Genomic DNA, 21,994 nt, shown 5'->3' with positions numbered 1-21,994 from the left:
TTTTTTTTTTTTTTTTTTTTTTTTTGGTGTGTGTGTGTGTGAGAGAGAGAGAGAGAGAGAGAATTTTATTGTTGGTATGACCTGATATTTTTTCTTTATCAGATATTATTTTGTCACATTTGACAATAATCATTGATAAATTTATATGTGTGGTATTTTAAATATTGTGATTCGAAACATCTGAAGTCATTTCTTTTTAATTTAAGGCTGCAAGGTGTGACTGTTGTAAATCTCAAGGAACTCTTAAAGAGCGAGTGCAGTGGCGTGGGGAAATGAAACACTTTTGTGATCAACACTGCTTGTTACGTTTTTATTGTCAACAAAATGAGCCCAACATGACAACTCAGAAAGGACCTGAAAATTTACATTATGGTATGTAGTAATTTAGGTGGGAACTTTAAAATCCTGTGAATCAGTTTATTTTCTTAGTGTTGAATGAATCTAAAGCACTGATAATGAATAGTTGATTTTGGAGATGGCTTAATAGCAACTTAAATTCCATGGTTTCTCTAGAAGGAGGAACCCCATGTGATATTTTAATAGATACAGTTTTTTTCTTGCTAGTTGAAAAAAAAATAGGGCCTAGTGGGACCAGACAGAAGCTGAATAAAATTATAACAAAAATTTAAAAAAATCTCCTATCAACCACGTGGCATTTTGTAACTTTAAATGAAAACAGGTTTATCAAATTATATGTGCCTGGGGTAGGCTGAATGGAACAAAATCCCTCTAGAAGCTATTACTTTTTATTTTATTTAAGAACTACATCTACAAACAGGATTTTCCCCAAAGCAGTTATATTCAGAGGTGGAAAAATGAGAAAAGAGTTAACTACCTAGTAAATCTGTATTACTATACTTAAATTTTAAATTCTTAAACTAATTTTAAATATTTTCTTCAGTAACATCTTCAATTCTAAAATTGATATTTGTCTTATTTAAGTTTTTTTGTTTGTTTGTTTGTTTATTTTTTAGATCAGGGCTGTCAGACATCCAGAACCAAAATGACAGTAAGTATTGCTTAAATAGAGTGTTCAGTTTGTGATATTATAATGTTAGGGAAAAATAATTAGGACAATGTAATGTGATTATAATAATAAGCTATTCTTATTTCCTTTGTTGAGACATTGGAAGTATTCAGCTGATACCAGAGACTTTCATACATACTAGGAAACAGAAGTGGAATTAATTCCAGCCTCTTGCCATATGAGGAAGATAGACATATCAATGGCATTTGAGTTGAAGTTCTTATAATATATGCTTGAGATGATGTGCTATATATGGTTCCCAAAGAATGAATAAGCTGACTGCAAACAGATGGATAGGAGATTCTCAGGTAGATAGTATGAAAAGTAGGAGGAATAGTAATGTGCACAGCACACATGTATTTGACAGAACTATACATTGGGGCCAACCTTGGAAGGGGATGTTTGATTGAATGATGGAAAGTGAGACTGAAAGGATAGACTGAACCAGATATGTATTTTTAAAGTAGAGATCTGATGCTCTATGTTGGTGTTAGGAACTGTGAGTTTTTAAATTTGAGAAATAATACCATGTGTCCTTTTTTTCCTCCTCCCACTTTATCTTGTATTTAGTCTTTTTTTTTTTTTTTTCCTTCTCCCTTTTTGGTGTTGCATCAAATTCTGCTCTGGTATTACCGTGAGTTTTGTAATTGAAAGTGGCCTTTTGTATGTATTGACTGCTAAAGAGCAAAAGTAATGCTTTTGCCACACTTTGAAGAACAGAGGCACTGTCTCTTTATGCTTTGTTTGCTGGAATTTTTAGCATCTTTATTCAAAGGGAAGCCCTTCAGGAGTCATCACTAATTGGCATCACAATTAGTCTCTGGGCTAGTGGTTGCTGTGGTAAAAAAGACTAGATGAGTGAGTGGTTTTAGTTTTTAGTTCCTGGCTATAGTAAGAATCACCTAGTAGGTTTTCAAGGACTTCTAATATCTTGTTTCCAACCCAGAAATTATTATTTTAGAAAAGTTGTTCAGGTGATTCTAATATGTAAGCAGAGATTGAGAATCACCTTACACAATGGACCTTCTATATCCTTGGGTTCCCTATCTGCAGATTCAATCAAACTAGGATTGAAAATAATGGAGAATTCCAGAAAGTTTCAAGAAACAAAATTGCCATATGCCAGACATTCTGCTGAATTCACATGAATGAAATGATGTTGTAGGCACACCGTGCTATAGCCTCCTATCATTTCCTAGATACTTTGTCTCTCTCTAGTACTCCAGTATTGTTTGCCTGTTGTCTTGCACTGTATAGTTAGGCATATGCTGGTTGTGTCTGTGTTGAACACGCACAAACATTTTTTCCCCTTCCCTTATTCCCTAAACAAAATAGTATAACAATTATTTATATAGCTTTTACACTGTATTTGATATTATAAGTCATCTTGATGATTTAAAGTACGTGGGAGGATGTGTGTGTTAGGTTTTAGACAAATAGAGCAGTTTATGTTTATATAAGGGATTTGAAATCAGCCCCCTCCACCATACTAAAGGATGACTATAGATGAAAGATCAGTGTTTTTACATTCATTCTGTTCGGTGTTTGTTTTGATATTAATAACTGGATGTAGTCCTAGAAAAGCAAGGGTGCTTTTTTCTCTTTGCTTTCCCCTTTCTACTCTTTGTGAAATAACATTTTTAAGTCAGAGAATCAGAAGAACTTAAAGTATTCAGTTGAATTATCTGGTGTTAACACCAGGTATTTTCACCCTTGATAAAGAATATAAAAATGATTTTTCCTCTCCCCCACCTCCTTTTTTAAATGGTCCTGCTGGTTGAACCTAAGGCCTTGCATATGCTAGGCAAGTGCTCTACCACTGAGCTACATTCCTAGCCCTTTTTATTTTGAGGCAGTTTCACTGAGTTGCCAAGGCTGGCCTTGAACTTTCATGTGATCCTCCTGCTTTAGCCTACCTCATTTGCTAGGATTACCTTGCTCAGCTTTTATTTTTTATCTTTGTGCAGTCAGCCAATTAGGCACTTCTTTAACCCTGTTTCAGAGGTGCAAGGTTTTGACCAAGGTTTCAAGAAATGATTTCTCCCAGCACAATGTTAAACATCATTCTCTGCCCACAGCGTTTAAATTGCATTATATGACAGAGATGGGGGGTGCATTTTTGAAGAGAAAGGAAAGTCAGGGTGCCATTGTGACTATTGCATTTGTATTATTAAGTGCCCTTCCATTTTTCCTTTGTAAACCTTTGGAATATGCACCCATATGCCTCAAAGTGTAGCCAGATAATTTTGCGGCCAGTTATTTTACTGTTGTTGTATGTTTCCTTATTTGTAAGATCAAGATGAAAATTGTACCCACATCAGGTTTGTCACATACTAATACTGAACATTGTAGCTGTTTTGTTATAGACCTCATAGTAGTAGTATGTATGGTGGTTAATAATATCGGCTTTCACATCAAATGAATCTATCCGAATTCTAATTTCAGAACTTTTTAACTTTGTGACCCTTGACAGATTATGTAACTCCTAATCCCCTGTTTCCTCATCTTTAAAATGGTAGTGATAGAGACCTGCCTCTTGCAGTGTTTAAAATGATGAAATAAGATTTTGCTGTTTTACATAGTTCCTGACACATAACAGGCACTCAACAGATGGTAGATTTTGTCATTATAATTTTCATTAGTTTGGATCCTTCCATATTCAGCATAAGTAGCTATAGATCCCACTTGTTGACAAGCAGTAAAGCAAAATATATTCTACAGCAGAGGTTGGAGTCTTATGTTTTTTCATCAGGTAGCATAGTTCATTGATATGAAGTAATATTTGCAGAATGGTAAGGGTGGAACATTAAGCAGTTCTAGGATATTTGTGATTTGGGACTTCCCTGTTATTTCAGTTAGAAAAAGTTTACCCAGTGCCTGGTATATAGTAAATACTTTTGGTAAGTTTTTCCTCTCAAGTATAAAATCAAAGAGCTCAAGGAGGTTGACTTGCCCCAGGTCTCCACAGCAGTAGTGTTAGCACCAAGTTCACTAGCTCCTTGTACAGAACTCTCTTAGATCTGATTAGTACATTTGATAAATCTGGCATAAATTCATCTTTGTGCCAGCCTCATTGGTCATATATATTATTCGTAACTAATTTGTAACTAATGGGCTACCTGCTATATAAACAGTTCACATCCTTCCATACCTTCAAAAAAAAAAACACCAAAACCCTCACAGTGGGGCATGATGGTATATGCCTGTAATTCCAGTGACTCAGGAGGATCACGAGTTTGAGGCCAAACTCAACAATTTAGCAAGGCCCTAAGCAAGCAGCTTAAGTGAGACTCTGTCTCAAAAAAATAAAAAGGGCTCAATGGTTAAGCACCCCTGGGTTCAGTCCGCAATAACAAAGATCTTCTAGGAGGGCTGGAAGAAGTCACAGATAAAAAAATTTTAAGTATGATCAATCTTCATTATTTGTGGTTCTGTATTTGTGAATTTGTCTATTTTGCAGAATTTTCTTGTAATCCTAAATTAATATGTAGTGTTCTTTGAGAATCATTTGCAGAAAAATTTTTAAGTCACCTGATACATGTGTTCCAGTTGAGATAGATCAAGACAATGCTGTGCCTTCCCATTTCAGCTCTCATGTTGTGCACAAATGTCCTTTTTACAATTTAATTAGTGCTTTATTTTTTTGGTGCTTTTTGTTTGTAATTTTGCTATTTCCCAGGGTCCACAAGTATGATGTGGAAGTGCTATCAAGTATCCCTGAATACAAGAAAGCTGTAATGTCCGTTATGGAGAAAATATGTGTATTAGATAATAAGTCTCATTCAGGCATAAGTTAGAATGCAATTGATATGAATTCAGTATTAATGAATCAACAGTACAACCAGAGAAAGGAAGAACAAATTTGCCGATCACTCCAAAAGCTGAAGTAACACCTACTGCAACAAAATTTGTGGATATATGAGATAATGACCCATTACAAAAAGCATAGCAAATAACATTGTTGCAACATCGTGAGCTTTTCAGTTTGAAACATGTTAAGAACTGAACTTGAAGATGAGGTGGGTTCTGGGGATCAGTACACTACATCTATTATCCAAATGTTATACAGTATAAGGGTTATGTGGGAGAACTAGTTTTCAATACTAATGAGACTGGCTTGTTTTTTTTACAAGGTTGTTGGCAAACAAACCTGAAAATAGTCTTCAAAACCCTTGGCTTTAAATAATTCAGTTTTGTACAACTTTGCCATTGTGCACCAATGCCAAGAACAACTTTTAAGTACAAACCCCCAATGACATACAGAGGTTAAAACACTTCAAGAGGAAAACTTGAGTTGTATGTCCTACCATAGAAGGTAGGATGAAAAGGCATGGATGGTGTCTGAAGTATTTTGGGATTCGTTCCACAACTGCTTCACTCTAGAAATTGAACACTGTCTTACGGTGAAAACTTTGCATTCAAAATTTTATTGTTGGATAATGCCTTAGTCCATATTAAAGTGTCTTTAAGCAAGGTTAAGTGTTGAATAGTTAATGAAAATGTGCTTTGGTAACCTTGCATTCCTCTTTGTAGCAGCAGTTTAATATTCACCAATTCAGCATTCAGGGCAACTATATAGAACATAAGTACCCTGAATAATTAGGATTGGCTGCATAAGTATTCTGTACTTACTTTCCCTCCTTAATATAGGTGGTATGAAGAATACTTTACCATTAGTCCCTATGGGTAGATCTTTAGATGTAGTTTCTAACATTGCAGTTCTTGGGAAATATACAACTTAAAGTTTGACAATTCCTGTGGTAATTCTTCGCATTGTTTTTCTTACATTTCAAATTTAGTATCATATTAAGCTTTTGTGTAATTAGAAGGAGCTAGAATATCAGCCATTATAACTGTAAGAATGTTTATTAAGATATATTGAAGAGTCTTAATTATTTTCACAGTATAGGTTTACAGCTATGATTTTGTACCTCTTGTACCTCAAGTAGTGTTGTCTTCTCATATTTTCCTAAAAGCTTGCTGACGATATCATTTGAAAGTGAGACCTACAGAATTAATAATTCCTATAACTTTATCAGTTGTTAGGATAGATTCGCATTGATCTTCCCAGATTAAAACTTGTGAACTTAGTATGAATGGTATAATTTCATTATCCCCTTTGACTTTTGTGTGTTCCATCTTTGGGTGTAGAAATCAGATATTCATTAACTCAGGAGTAATGAAAAATAGAGGAAAAAGTGAAATGTTTCTCTTTGCTTCTATTTAGGGTTCAGCACCACCCCCTTCTCCAACACCAAACAAAGAGATGAAGAACAAAGCAGTTCTTTGCAAACCTTTAACAATGACAAAAGCTACTTACTGTAAGCCTCACATGCAGACCAAATCTTGTCAGACAGGTAACTTAAATTTTGACCTATATGCTTCCTTATACTTCAAAACTCACTTGAATGATATGTCCCTCTGCCCCGAAATGATAGGCTACAGAGAAAATCTTGGGTCATTTCATTGTTTTATTTTGATTTTTGCTTACCTAATTTTGAATATTACTTTGAATGTAGCATCATTTAAAATAATTTATGACTAACCAATCTGATACATCAAAAGTGAAAAAATACCACAACAAATTTTCTTGGACCTGCTAAAATTGTGTTGTTACTTCTGAGAAGTCATCTCTTTATGGTCTATAATGGTAACTTTCTTTCCTGTCAGAAAGAAATGAAATAATCAAAAAATATATTTTTTCATCAAATTTACTATGTAGTCTATATTTTAATTGTTTAATTGGTGGGGACAGCAGGGACAGGCTAGTAGAGTGCCTGGATTTATATTGCTTTTAAAGTTTTTTCTTTCTTTCTTTCTTTCACCAAATATGAAACAAAATAGTTTCTCTTTTTTCTAAGTTAAAAATGGTTTCTGTTTTGTTGTTTTTAAGCAATCTTATAAAAACTACGAATTTCTTTTAAATGGATGATAGTTAAATTTTTCTTTGTCTAATTAGTTTAACATCGAGCAGCTGTGATTAAGTGCCAGTTAATATTGTTTTTTACATATGTGCATTGTTTTTAGATGATAATTGGAAGACAGAATATGTTCCAGTGCCTATTCCCGTGCCTGTGTATATCCCAGTACCTATGCACATGTACAGCCAGAATATTCCTGTTCCTACTACAGTTCCTGTTCCTGTAAGTCAGATTTTAAGCTCTTTTTTTTTTTTGAGATTTTATCAGGCATGGGTGGGAAAGTAATGTAGTTGGAATTATTAGCTTAATGAAGCTGGTTAAACTATGTTTACCTTTCTTCAACAATTAGATTTGGTTGAATCTTTGTGGTAATCATACTTTTTGTTTAATCTATGTATACGCATCCGTGAGAGAGATGTTTATGTTTAGCAAATGTCTCTGTCTGCTCTGTGCATTTATGTTTTATATTTGGGTTCATTTTCAAAAGGAATATTTGTGAAGCCATAAAGTTTAAAACTGGAACATCAGTTTCATATAAAATAACATTATATTTCACCTCACATTACTTTTAATACTTAAAACACTGGTCAGTCGAGTTTGGCTGTACCCTGGGAGACAGAAATATCTAAAAAATTATTTTCTCCAAAATTTTATTTCAAAAAGTAGATGTTTATATTCTGGGCTTTCCTGTTACAGTAACATCTTAGTTTTGACATGTGTTCTTTGCAAAGCTTTTATTCAGTATGACATTGTAAAATGGATGATGTAGCAAAGTGAATGTGAGGGCAGGGGAGATCCTTTTAATGTTTTAACGTTAACATTAAATGCTTTGGTTAATTAGGTGCCCGTTCCTGTTTTTCTGCCTGCTCCATTGGATAGCACTGAGAAAATTCCGGCTGCAGTTGAGGAGCTAAAAAGCAAAGTTTCTTCAGATCCTCTTGATACAGAGTTGCTTACAATGACAGATATGATGAATGAAGATGAGGAGAAAACAGAGACATCCAACATCAATAGTGAGCTACAATATGTCAATATGTGGTTCATGGGTTTTGGTGTCTTACTGTACTTCAACTTGATATGGGAGTAAATAAAAAAATAACAAGAATGTGTTTTATATTAAGAGATCCATTCTACATCTAGCACCATTCATCTACATTTAGTACCCTCTTCTGCCAAGCCCAATCTCCAATGCAGGAATTTTTATCCTCTTGGGGATTTTTTTGGGGGGTCAGTGGGTGGAGAGGTGGGTACTGGGAATTGAACTCAGGGCACTCAACTACTGAGCCACATCCCCAACCCTATTTTGTATTTTATTTAGAGACAGGGTCTCACTGAGTTGCTTAATGCCTCACTATTGCTGAGGCTGGCTTTGAACTCACCATCCTCCTGCTTCAGCCTCCCAAGCCACAGGGATTACAGGTGTGTGCCACTAGGCCTGGCTCCTGTTTTTATTTTTATATTTTTGATTTGCTTTTGAGATGATGGGGGTCTTGTTGTGTTGCCCAGCTTAGGCTCAAATGCCTGGGCTTAATTAATCCTTTTGCTTTAGCCTACCAAGTAGCTGCTAAAAGCACGTATTGCACTTGGTTTATGCTCCCTGTTTTTTTTTTTGTTTTTTTTTAAAGAGTGAGAGAGAGAGAGAGAATTTATTTTTTATTTTATTTTATTTATTTTTTATTTTTAATATTTTTATTTTTTAGTTATTGGCGGACACAACATCTTTGTTTTGTATGTGGTTCTGGGGATCGAACCCGGGCCGCACGCATGCCAGGCCAGCACGCTACCGCTTGAGCCACATCCCCAGCCCTATGCTCCCTGTTTTAATTATAACAGGATTTGACTATTAGAACCAACTCATGATTGTTAATAGAGCAGCATAGATATAAAACTAATCTGCAGTAAGCTTTTGAAATGATACAAACTCTCATCCCCAATTTTGTTTTAATTTCTTCTTAATAAAATAATTTGCATTATTTTAAGATAAGTCGATTACGTTCTATTAGAACACTGCTTGCCACATGGTAAGCATGATTCTGTGTGAGTGTATTGTGTGTAGTTCTGTTCGAACAGTACAGTTTATTCCTGTCCTTATCCCTCTGGTGACACCCAGCATTCTATTTGAATCATGAGATGCCTAATTCCCTTTACCTTAGAGAACAATCGAAATGTAGAGTGTATTTTGTAATTATAGTAGTTTTTGAAGCATTGTGATAAGTTGTTGTGAGATTAATTTAGTGGGTTGTTAGCAGTATTCTTTTTTTTTTTTTTTTTAATGACATGGAGCCAGGTACAGTGGCTCACACCTGAAAACCCAGCAACTTGAAAGGCTGAGGAAAGACGATCGCAAGTTCAGCGCCAGCCTCAGCAACTTAGTGAGGCCCTAAGCAATTTAGTGAAAGTCTCTCAAAATTAAAAGTAAAAGTGACTGGGGATGTAATTCAGTGGTAAAGAGCCTCTGGGTTCAGTCCCCAGTTTAAAAAAAAAAAAGTGGGGGTGAATATCAATGAATCCTTTATAGAGTGGGTAAATGATTTTTGAAACCTTTGTTTTCAGTTTGTGTGCATGTGTCTATTTATCTTTCTGTCCTCCACCATTAATCATACTGTAGTATGTACAGGATAAAATACATTTCTGTGCCTTACTGATTACAGCACAAAAACTTCAAGCAATTGAAACGTTAGAAGTTGTGTATAAGCATATATTGAATGATGGAGATTTCTAGGTCAGAATTCAAAAAGAGTATCTGAAAATTGCAGGGTTTCTTTTTTTGTTTTGTTTTTATTTTTTTGTACCAAAGATTGAACCGAGGAGTACTTAGGACCTTGCTAAGTTGGCTGGCTTTGAATTTCCTGCCTCAGTTTCCTAAGCCACTGGCATTACAGGTGTACGCCACCACACCTAGCTGAAAATTGCAATTATTTACCCCTCATTAGTGTATTTCTGATGAGATTTTTCACAGTACATATTGGAATTATTTTACCATCAGAGCACACCTATTAACTTTTGAAAAGGGACAGCTCAGATTTATCACATTGACAGTTTTCATGCAGTTAAAATTAGTTTTTTCAGTATTTTACATGTTAAAATAGTTATATGCCTTTTCCTTTAAGTATTTTTGTATTGCATTTATAATTAAATGAGTTCCCTTTTGCAGATTAAATATAGATACTGTTGTAGTTTTCTATTTTGATTTCTAATGAAATTCTGGATTAATTACAGGTGTAATTATCGAAAGTGATATAATTGGTTCAGATCTCATTAAAAGCTCTGACTCAGAGACACAGTCCAACATGCCTGATGTACCGTATGAACCAGATTTGGATATTGAGATAGATTTTCCCAGAGGTACTCAAAATACTTTGATTATTGAATTAACTGATTATAACTGTAGTTGTAATCATTGTTGTTTTTTTTAATGTTCACGTCATTGTCCTATTGTTCATAATTATGTTTTCTTTTTTGATACTAGAATTTCCCTCTACCACTAAGCTATGCTATCCCCAGTCTTTTTTCTTTTCTACCCAAATAAAACTTAACAATTAGCTTTCAAAATAATGCATAGAATTGAGTTGTAGGGATATAAAAGTGATTCCTTTGAGTTTAAAAAAAAAAAATTCTGGAATTATAGAAAGTCTGGAAGATAGAGCAAAGAATAGAGTTATGTGTTTAAAAAGTACAAATAACATTCTACTTAAGACTTTTTGAAAATTCACTTTTAAGGGGAAAATTACTTCAGGTCTTTTGTAAAAGAAATATGTTCCATTTTTCAGTATTTATTTTCTAAATGTATGAATGACTAATGAACACATTGAGTAGGGTATAAAACATTGTTTTGGGGAAGATTTAATAGATTGAAACATTTACACTGTAACTTTTTAGATCTTATAATTGAATTTCAGGTTGTAATAATTTTTCTGATTTTGTACTTATTTTTGAAAATTCCTGTTGATATCCTTTATATATATGTTTTTTTAGGAATCTGAACAGCGTTTATCACAACTCAGAGATCATGTTAGGTACAGCAACTCATCTACTCCCCATCCCAACTCAGCTTATCTCCATGTGTGAATACTTGTTCACCTTCTCAGGTTCTTTGTTGGCTGTGTTTATGTAACAGAAACCTGTGGCTTTGCATTTGAAATAAGTTTTTCTGATTTAATTGTCAGCTGCTGAGGAGCTTGATATGGAAAATGAGTTTTTATTACCACCTGTTTTTGGAGAAGAATATGAGGAACAGCCCAGACCTCGATCTAAAAAAAAGGTACAAAATTTAATATCATTCTTGCATTTACTTAATATCTGTATAGGCACATAAGATATAGTGATCATTTTGTGTGCTTGAGAATATGATAAGAGTGTTTTTTAGGTTTAAGACTAACAAATTTATTTCTAAGTAATAGCGGTGTCAATGTCATATAAGAAGAGCAAATATTATGACTACTTAGATTTTCTTTTAAAATTTATTTTGACATAAGGTCAAAATAGAAACTAGTTGTTTAACGAAGTAAATTCAGTTCTTTGAGAGGAATTTAGACTATTTTCTAGTGAACTCCTTTTTTTACTATTACTTTCGGTGAGATTAATTAACAAGGACGAGAGTCAGGTTTTTTTGGTATGTGGTCTCTTTTAAGCATGCCAACATAGAGAAAGACATGCTGGACACTTGATTCTTCATGTAAACCAAAACTAAATGTAATGTAAACTAATGTACATGGTAATTGTTCGTATCAACAAGTTTCTGATTTACAACATAAGGCAAGATCAAAAGACACTGTAACAAAGATAGCTTTCACAAATTTCCCACAAAAGAGAAAAAACTGAAAAAGGAGTTGTTTATTTTAGGGTGTAGGTGAACTCTTATATGACCCCATGCACAATAACTAAAAATATAAAACTCTTAGAAGAAAAAAACACAGGTCTAAGTTTTCATGACTTTGTAGCAGGCATCTACACCAAAAGTACAAGAAAGAAAAGACAAAAAATTAAATTGGACTGAAGTAAAATGAAGAACTTTGTATTGCAAACTGTCATCAAAAAGTGAAAAGTTGCTGGGCGCAGTGGCACACGCCTATAATATCAGTGACTTTGGGAGGCTGAGGCAGAAGGTTTTCGAGTTCAAAGCCAGCCTCAAAACAGCCAGGCACTTAGCAACTCAATGAGACCCTGTCTCTCAGTAAAATATAAAATAGGGTTGGGGATGTGGCTCATAGGCAGTGTACCTGAGTATAATCCCCAGTATTTAAAAAAAAAAAAAAAAGGAAAAGAAAAGGAGGGAACTGATAATGTAGCTTAGTGACAGAACACTTGCCTAGTATGCATGAGGCCCTGGATTTAATTCCTAATGACAGGAAAAAGGTGAAAAGAAGTTGAATGGTCCTTCCCTATAAGGGGTAGTTGTTGAAAAGTTCTTCAGTTAATACTTAGAATCATTTGGCCATATGGATATTTTATTTGATTTTGTTGTACAAAGTGATTTGTTTAGAAATATGACATTCTTAGTTACCTTTCTTGAAATGGAATTCTATCTATTGTCGGATTCAGGAATTTCAGCCAATTCTAAAGCAAATAAATATGTTTTTTGTTTTTTTTTTAAATTTGCCTTTGTTGAGAGATGGCTTATGTAAAGTCATGAAATAATGGAGCCTAAGTCCGCATTTGCCATGTGTTTTACTTCCTAATAGGGAGCCAAGAGAAAAGCTGTATCAGGATACCAGTCTCATGACGATAGTTCTGATAATTCAGAATGCAGCTTTCCTTTCAAATACACATATGGTGTGAATGCTTGGAAACACTGGGTCAAAACTAGGCAACTTGATGAAGATCTTCTAGTATTAGATGAGCTGAAATCTTGTAAGTGTTTGATTTTACTTTGCTAAGTCCTATTTGAACTTTTGATTTTCATTTAAAAAAAGTAAGTAGTTCAAAACAATTCTAAAATGCATTTTTTTAAAGAATAAATCATTTTCAGGAAGTTTCTTAGCCTTATGTGAGACTTAATTAATAACAATTATTGACTTTTATTTCTTTTTAGCTAAATCAGTAAAGTTAAAAGAAGATCTACTGTCTCATACTACAGCTGAGCTTAACTATGGGTTAGCTCATTTTGTCAATGAGATCCGACGACCAAATGGAGAGAATTATGCACCTGACAGCATCTATTATCTCTGCCTTGGAATACAGGAGGTTAGTAATTTGTTGGCTCCTTTCAAATGTAACATTTATAAGGAAAGTTATTGTTGTAGTTTTTGGAGAGAAAATGTGCTTCCAGAATATTGAGAGATGGCTTATGTAAAGTCATGAAATAATGGAGCCTAAAGTCCACATTTGCCATGTTAAGGATAGGTTTCTGTTAACTTTTTTATTGGCTTACCAAGAAAGATAAGCATTTAAGTGAGCTACTTGAGAGGCTGATCCAGTCTTGGTAACTTAGAGAGAGACTGTCTCAAAATTTAAAAAAAGCTAGGGATTTAGTTTAGGGGCATAGCACTTGCTTAGCATGCATGAGACCTTGGGTTTGATCCCCAGCACAGGAAAGGATGAAAAAGAAATTTTTTATTTGGAAATACCAAGATATTATAAAGGACTTTTCCATCTACTTTTTTGTTTGTATTCTAACACAGTATATATATATTCCTAAAACTTTTCAAGTTCTCCAGGACTGTGTACCAAAAAGAATTAATGGAAAAGATAGGGTATGGATAGGCTTAAACTCATGCATCTTTTACCACTAGTCACAAAGTTGTATATTTGCCACAGTGTATAGGTGATAATTATGATGACTTTATTTCTTTTACAAATAAATGAATTCACATAATTCTGGCTGTAGACCCATGCTGATCTATATGTGTACAAAAAATGTCTTAACTCTGTGTATAAAAGGTCTGTTTCATGATATGTTCCTGATTACTAATTCTTTGGGAATATATCGTAAAAAGGGGCAATCTTTTAGGGGTTTGAAGTAAACTATCCACATGTCTATGAATCTGAGTCTGTTTCCCACAATAAACACAAAGATCAACTTGAAATAATGACCTCCAGCTCTGAACAAATACTACAGATTTAGCTCAGAGGTCAAAATGGGGGTTTCTCTGCCTACCCCAGCCCTGTGTTTTGTCATCTAGTTGTTCTCTCTTCATGCAGATACTTTTTGTTCTTCAAGTTCTGGCATTACTCACATGTTAGAGATACAGTTGATTATTATATATTCATTTTGTATTCTGTACCATTTTACTATTAGTTCTAGTAGGTGGCTTTCTTTTTCCTTAGAATTTCCTATATACCCAATCATGTTGTCTATGAATAAACATGGTTTTATTTCCCTTTCTCTCTTTCTCTCTTTCTCTCTTTCTCCCTTTCTCCCTTTCTCTCTTTCTCTTTCTTTGTCTCTCTTTCTCTCTTTCTCTCTCTCTCTCTTTCTCTTTCTCCCTCTTTCTTTCTCTCTTTCTTTCTCTCTCTCTCTTTCTCTCTCTCTTTCTCTCTTTCTTTCTTTCTCTCTCTCTCTCTCTTTCTTTTCTTTCTTGTGTGTGGTGCTGGAGATTGAACCCATGGCCTTGTGTATGTGAGGCAAACACCTACCAACAGAGTTATAGCCCCAGCCATTATTTCTAATATGCATTTTCTTTTTTTTTTTCCTTATTATACTATTAAAGATAACCTCTTTCCCACCTCCTGTAGAACATTGTTGAAAGGAAGTGGTGAGAGCTGAGTCCTTTGTCTTGTTTCTAATCTTGAGAGGGAAGTCTTTGGTCTTTCACCATTAAATATGATGCCATATGTAGATTTTTGTTTGTTTGTTTTTAATACCAGGGATTGAACCTAGGGGTGCTTAACCACTGAGCCACATACCCAACCCTTTTTTATTTTGAGAGAGGGTCTTGCTAAGTTGCTTAGGTCCTCGCCAAGTTGCAGAGGCTGGTTTTATATTTAAATATAGAATGTGACCATATTTTCATTTCTAGTATTGATAATTTGTGCTTTTTGTTTCTTGAATAGGCCAACTCAGGAATCAGCAATTTTTTAAAAAATATTTTTGTCTAGTAGATGGACACAATGCCTTTATTTTATTTTTTATGTGGTGCTGAGGATCGAATCCAGTGCCTCACATGTGCCAGGCAAGCACTCTACCAACAGAACCACAACCCCAGCCCAGTAATTTTTTTTTTTTTTAAAGGGAAAGATCATAAATAGTTTTGACTTTGTAGACCAACAAGCAAAGCTCTAGGATATTATATAGCTATTTAGACAACTGCTTTAAATAAAATCATTTATAGACATTTATAAAATCTTAGCTCACAGCTTTTAAAACAAAAATAGGTAGTTGCTGGAATTTGGCCCAGTGAAGCTAGAGCTATAGTTTGCTTGGACAGCTTATCTAGCTACAGTTATACCTGTCTTATCTTCTCTTTTTTGAGGGTCTGTTTTTTATTATAATTTCTTAATTTGTGTGAACCTCCCTCCTCCCCACCCCCAGGTGGAAACTTAGATCGTGGACTTTTAGAACTATTTTCTTTAAAAAAAAAAAAAAATTATATCTTCATTTTATTTATTTTTTTAATGTGGTGCTGAGGATTGAACCTCACAATTGCTAAGCAAGTGCTCTACAACTGTGCCCCAGCCCCAGCCCTAGAACTATTTTCTTTTCAAGGAAACATTTAAAGATATAAATGTCTCTCTAAAATTAGTTTACCTATATCCCACAAATTTTGGTATGTTGTGTTTATATTTTCCTTGACTTAATGATGGGAAGTTGAGTCTCTATATTGCTTTTTGTTGAATGGATTATTTTAAATATTAGAGCTCTAAATACTATGAGGGCCAAATAAATGGATTGCATAATGAATGATTATGATATTACTACTATCTTTAGTATCTTTTTCCACTGTTTTTTTTTTTTTTTACTGTGATAAAAATATGTACAACATGAAATCTACAATTTTAACCATTTTTAAGTGTACAGGTTACTGGCATTAAGTACATTAACTTGCTGTGTTATCACTACCATCCTTCACTAGAACTTTTCCATCTTGGCAAAACAGAAACTCTGTATGCATTAAAAAAAGCTCCCTTTCTCTGTCAGCCCATGGTAACCATGATTCTACTTGCTGTTTCTATAAGTTTATTTCATAGAAGTATAACTATACACTTGTCCTTTTTGGTTCTGGCTTATTTCATTTAGGATATGTCAGAAGCCACCCCCCACCCCCAACCTTTTCTCTTGGGTTTTTCATGTACTAATAAATGTTTCTTCATAAAAAGATTTACTACTGAACTATATTCTTAAAAATGGTTAAGATGGTAAATTTTATGTTTGAATCTATTTAATACAATGTTTAAAAATTGTATAGTAGTCTCATTGGATGCATTTGCAAAGACTGGTATTTGTAAGCAGTTTAAAAAAATTATTCAAAACTCAGTATAAAGATTTCTAGACTACTTTCCAGAAATCAGTGCTATCAAATGTTACTTCAAGTACATAAACAGAATTAGAAGCTGGTTTTGGAAGATTGTGCATATTTTTCTGTTCTCATATTTTATTGGTTTTGTTCACATCTGACAATAGTAATAAGAAAATGTTGAAAAGAAATATGATTTTCTTTTCATTAACCTTTTCATTTTGTGAGAGTTTCTTATTTGTTCTAGATAGTAACTCTTGTCATTTTCACAAATATTCCCTCCAGGTTTTGATTTTTTTTTTTTTACATGTTAAATCTTTTATCATTAGGAATGTGTATTTTTAAGAGGAGTGAACTCTGTTTACTAAATTTTTAAAAATATAGTAAACTCACTTATGATGCTGTGTAAATGGATAATTTTAAATATTTCTATTAAAAATAAACATAGGGCTGGGGATGTGGCTCAAATGGTAGCGCGCTCACCTGGCATGCATGCGGCCTGGGTTCAATCCTCAGCACCACATACGAACAAAGATGTTGTGTCCACCGAAAACTTAAATAAATATTTTAAAAAATTCTCTGTCTCTAATAAAATAAAATAAACATAACATTTCTAAATTTAAACTGTCTATAGGACCTCAGGATTTTGCTTTATTTTTTAATAGCAATGATGAGGTGAATGGTTAATTCCACAAAAATCAGTAAAGTGCCTGTTTACTGGACATCGGAGTGGGCTTTGGAGATTTAGGTAGCATGTTAAAGGTTTACATTTATTGAATATTTACTGCTTTCCATGCACTGTGCTAAGTGTAGGACATGTCATTTAATCCTCCTAACAACCTACTGTTATCACCATTTTCTGATGAGGAAGTAGAGTTAAGTCAATTGGCCCAAGTTATACACCTTATAAATTTTGAATCTCGCCAGCAGTTTGACTTAAAAGCCACTGTAATATGCTCTGCTCAAGGATTTGAAATATATAGACAAATAATATTTGAAAAGTCATGATACTGTACTCATGGTATATTGGTAGCACAGAATTGGGATGAATTAATTTTATCTAAGTGTATAATATGAAAAAAATCTAAAAATGTAGAAGACATTTTGAATTGAGTTTTGAAATACATGTAGAAATTTACTAGACAGAAAGGATGAAGGAAGGACAGTGCCATCCCAACATAATTATCTTCTTGGCAGGGCACAGTAGGACATCCCTGTAATCCCAGCAGCTCAGGAGGCTGAGGCAGGAGGATCAAAGCTACTAGCCTCAACAACTTAGTGGGGCCCTAAGCAACCCAGCAAGACCCTGTCTATACAGAAAATAATTGCCCCTTGGTTCAGTCCCTGGTAGCCCTTCCCCCACCAAAAAAATAAAATAAAGGTTTGTCATAGGAAGGTGTAAGATTTGCAAATTTATATTGGCTCACAGGCCTTTACATACAGAGATAGTTGAGCATATTGAGACAGTAAGGGGTGGGGGAAAGTTAGCCTAGTAAAGTCAGAGTGCTTGAAGAGAGCTTTTAAAAGCCAGAGTAAAATTTCATCCCATCCTTACCCCTTAGTATTTTTCCTTAATCTTAACTTACTCTTTCTTTAAAATTGTTAGTTTTCTCCATGAATTATATAATAAACACAGAGAGTCTTTTTTGGTTGATAAACTAAAGATTTCTTATTCCTTTTTTTTGTATTTGTGATTCCGGAGTGTATAGCTTTGAGTGTTTTAAGCCACAGATTAATTGATAATTTTGTATGTATACACATAAAGCCAGTAATCTCTCATTTTTAATATGCTTGCTTTTCTTATACACAAAGCTTTTTAAAAAATTTTTTCTTAAGAAATACGACGTGTAATATATTCTGTTTATTTATTTTTTTAAGTACTTGTGTGGTAGTAATCGAAAGGACAACATATTTATTGATCCAGGATACCAGATGTTTGAGCAAGAATTGAATAAAATACTACGAAGTTGGCAACCAAGTATACTTCCAGATGGTAATGTTATTTTAAATATAGGTATCGATAACTTGATACTGGGATTGTTATTTTTACAGAAACTGTGTAATTAGCAAATAAATCAGATGACATTTTTAGAGCATTTACTCATCAGTTTATCTGTTCATTTTTTGTTGAACTAGAAATGAATATGGTTAGTAGTGTTTATGAAGAGCTCTGTAAGAATATGACCTACTTTATGAAGCTGAATGTTTATGTCAAAAACCCTACAGTGGAGATGTAAATTTTTTTTACCACTGTGATGTGAAGAAAATGTGTATATATGGAAATTACCTTTTATTCCCCAAGCCTTTCACATATTTAAATTATTTTCTGACTATCTGCTTGTCCTACCAAAGGGCAGAAGCATACACCCAGTTCCTTATTTTAGAGCTGATGGTTCCATAGATTGCTATGTTTCTAATTTGTGTGTTGCTAAAGAGTTACATGGATAATTCTGAAATTCATTCCAGTTGATCTGGTGTGAATGGAGACTTGGTATAGGTTTGTTTTAAATTACCTTTATTTATGGATGATTTGTAATGTTAATGTACATGGTTTTATTTATGATACTTCTGTTTAAAGTAGTTCTTTCTATTTAAGGGTCAATATTCTCTCGAGTTGAAGAAGACTATCTCTGGAGGATAAAACAACTAGGATCACACTCTCCAGTAGCTCTTTTGAATACCCTGTTCTACTTTAACACTAAGTATTTTGGCCTCAAAACAGTGGAACAACACTTAAGACTTTCCTTTGGCACTGTGTTTAGGCATTGGAAAAAAAATCCTTTAACAATGGAAAACAAAGCATGTCTTCGATACCAAGTATCTTCTTTATGTGGAACAGATAATGAAGGTAGTGTAACAGATTTTTATTTTGAGATTACCTGTGGTGGGTTTATTTAAACCTTATTTTACCAAAGCCCACCTGTGTCACTTGTTGAGAACCTAAGGATTGTCATTTCATAAAATAAGACAAATTATAATATCTTATGTCATCTCAGGTCCATTTGTTTGAAAAATTGTGCATTACCAGAATCTACAACATAGAAAGCTAAAGGGCATCTATTCCCATTTAACTAGATGCTAAGAGTGTATGGTACTATCTTTCCTTCAAGATTGGCTTTAGGTGGTTTATTTATTTATTTTTTTTAAGATAAAATTACTACTGGAAAAAGAAAACATGAAGATGATGAGCCAGTGTTTGAGCAAATTGAAAACACATCCAATCCTTCTAGATGTCCTGTGAAAATGTTTGAATGCTACTTGTCTAAAAGGTGAGTATTAATAAAGATGTAGCTTTTTAAAGATGGTAGTGTAAGTTGGTTGAATTTAACATGACCAAGAGGTGATATTTTCCCTTGATCCTTTTTTAGTTTTCTCTTCTGGCTTATACTTAAGTCCATTCAGTTGTAACTTTTGAGTCCCATTGTTACGAAATACCCAGCTTATCATCATACTTCAGGATTCAAGCACGTATATGTTAAGAAATTACTCTGTATTAAGGAAATTACTGCTGTCCTCTTCAAAAAATTCAAGGAAGCAGTGGCACAACTTTTTCGGTAAAAGGTCAGATAAAAAATATCTCAAATCTCTATTTCATGTACTTGGTTCTGGTGTTAGAGCTAGAAAGCCAGATGATTATATATCTGACAGAGTACCCTTGCATTCCTGTACCACAAAGAAAAAATAAATGATAAAGGGGTTGGAGATGAAAATGAAGTACTTATATTTAAGAGAAAATAGCCCTTTAGGAAGTTCTGAAGGATATAGTAGAGTTTTGAAAGTACTTTTCAAAGACCAGTAGTGTTCTGAAAGTACTATACTTTTCAGAAACCACTGGTTTCAGAAGATAGGCATGAACTCAGAATGTACTTCCTTATAAAAATAACTTTATAATTCATCTCCTAGGATTGTTCTCAAGAATTTATAAAAACATTTACATCATCTATAGAATGATAGAAGTATTTCTGACCATGGTTTAAGTATAGCTCCATTCAGTTGCAACAGGTTCAGGAACTTCCCATGGTATTGTTGATTAGGTGGAAATTCCTGTCTTATTCTTATCTTGTTTATTTTAAATTTTTTTGCTCAATAAGGTTTTTTATTTTATGTGTTGCCATATTCATTAATACTAAGACATTTTTCACATTTCACTATCCCTGACGCAGGGTAAATGTTTAAACTGATTCATCTTCAATTTGTATTATTACTATTAAAAAGTGATTAAAATAAATGATGTCTTGAATTCAGTGAAATACAGTTTATATTATGGTAGGTAAGTAATCTTTTTACCACAGAAAATAACTAAATGTTGTAGTGTCAGGATATTTAATGTTAGACAATTGAGGCAGAGCATCTGACCAAATAATGTGATTTCTGGGGTCTAAATTATTCTTGAACAAAAAGTAGTAAGGGATTTTTATAAACTTTATGAAATTGACCTTTTCTCTTTTTTTCCCCAAAGTCCACAGAATCTTAATCAGAGAATGGATGTTTTTTATTTGCAACCAGAATGCTCTAGTTCAACAGATAGCCCTGTCTGGTATACATCTACTTCACTGGACCGAAACACCTTGGAAAATATGCTTGTACGGGTTCTTCTAGTAAAAGATATTTATGATAAAGACAATTATGAACTGGATGAAGACACAGACTAAAAAGGAATGTTTCAGAAGCAATCGGGATAAAACAGCATTAGATAGTCATGCTGCTAGATCTTCATTATGGAAAACATTTCAAGTTTACTCCTGTTTTGAGTTTTGTAGCAGTGTACCCACACTGGGTATTACCATGTAAATAATCTGTGAGTGAAAGTTGCCATTATTCTATGTAGTGGTTTTAGAATACTTAACAAATACATTCAAATCCTTTTTTTTATTATTATTATTTATTTGATTAGGTATGTTTGTAACTTTTTACATTACAAAATACGAATGAGAATGTGCCATGTATAATTTTTTTCTTGTAGTAAGAAACATCCATGTTGCACAACTCTACTGTTGCAAAGCTTCCTCAACAAGGGGCGCTTTTACTGGGTTCTTGACCAGATGGTTGTGTATGGGTAGCACTACTAAAAGTTTAGAACTTGCAGTGTCTTTCAGAATTTTTAAAATAAACTGTAAACTAATAGGCTGGGTTTTTGTTTTGTTTTGGGGGGTTTTTGTTTGTTTGTTTTTATGTTTTAGTTACTGAAGCCTTACAAGTTATGTAGAGAGATACCATCTTCTGTACCAAAAATAGACAAGAGAATGCTGTCAATATTGGTGTACTGTAATGTGAATCTATACTGGTGAAAACAACTTTTTGTTCCCCTTATTAAAACCTTAGTGTCCTTTTCTCATTTTGTGGCTTTCTGCATCACCCCAATTTAAAAAATATATATGTATGTATATATATATATATGTGTGTGTGTGTGTGTATATACACACACACACACACACACACACATATATATATATACACACACACACAAAGAATGACTATAAGTTGAAAACAGGTCATTAAGACATTTTTGTTTGTAAAAATGTCTGATGAAAGTAGAAGATTCTGTTTTCTTTTTCTATGCCAACCATTAAGATCTGAAATCCCCTTCATTAATAGATTCAAATTTTTTTCTTCCCCTTTCCGTTATGGATATAGATCATGCTGCAATATTACCT

General features: G+C 33.7%; 1 protein-coding gene across 4 annotated transcripts in view; it reads left to right on the top strand.

The window, feature by feature from the left end:
* The window catches only part of Zmym2 (zinc finger MYM-type containing 2), a 74,858-nt gene extending 53,187 nt beyond the window's left edge, over positions 1-21,671 (top strand). For all 4 annotated transcript variants that reach the window (XM_048801438.1, XM_015499350.2, XM_015499351.2 and 1 more), the window contains 13 exons: positions 207-372; positions 975-1,009; positions 6,255-6,384; positions 7,055-7,170; positions 7,790-7,961; positions 10,168-10,293; positions 11,115-11,209; positions 12,630-12,798; positions 12,980-13,131; positions 18,219-18,333; positions 18,937-19,188; positions 19,489-19,609; positions 20,800-21,671. In XM_048801438.1, the coding sequence (XP_048657395.1) occupies positions 207-372; positions 975-1,009; positions 6,255-6,384; positions 7,055-7,170; positions 7,790-7,961; positions 10,168-10,293; positions 11,115-11,209; positions 12,630-12,798; positions 12,980-13,131; positions 18,219-18,333; positions 18,937-19,188; positions 19,489-19,609; positions 20,800-20,992 (1,842 nt within the window). In that variant the 3' untranslated portion in view covers positions 20,993-21,671. The remainder of the gene's footprint in view (positions 1-206; positions 373-974; positions 1,010-6,254; positions 6,385-7,054; positions 7,171-7,789; positions 7,962-10,167; positions 10,294-11,114; positions 11,210-12,629; positions 12,799-12,979; positions 13,132-18,218; positions 18,334-18,936; positions 19,189-19,488; positions 19,610-20,799) is intronic.
* The last annotated feature ends 323 nt before the right edge of the window (positions 21,672-21,994 follow it).

This window comes from Marmota marmota, unplaced genomic scaffold (genome assembly GCF_001458135.2).
Source record: "Marmota marmota marmota unplaced genomic scaffold, marMar, whole genome shotgun sequence".
In the NCBI taxonomy this organism is placed as follows: Eukaryota; Metazoa; Chordata; class Mammalia; order Rodentia; family Sciuridae; genus Marmota; species Marmota marmota.
This window is presented reverse-complemented; position numbering and strand designations above follow the sequence as displayed.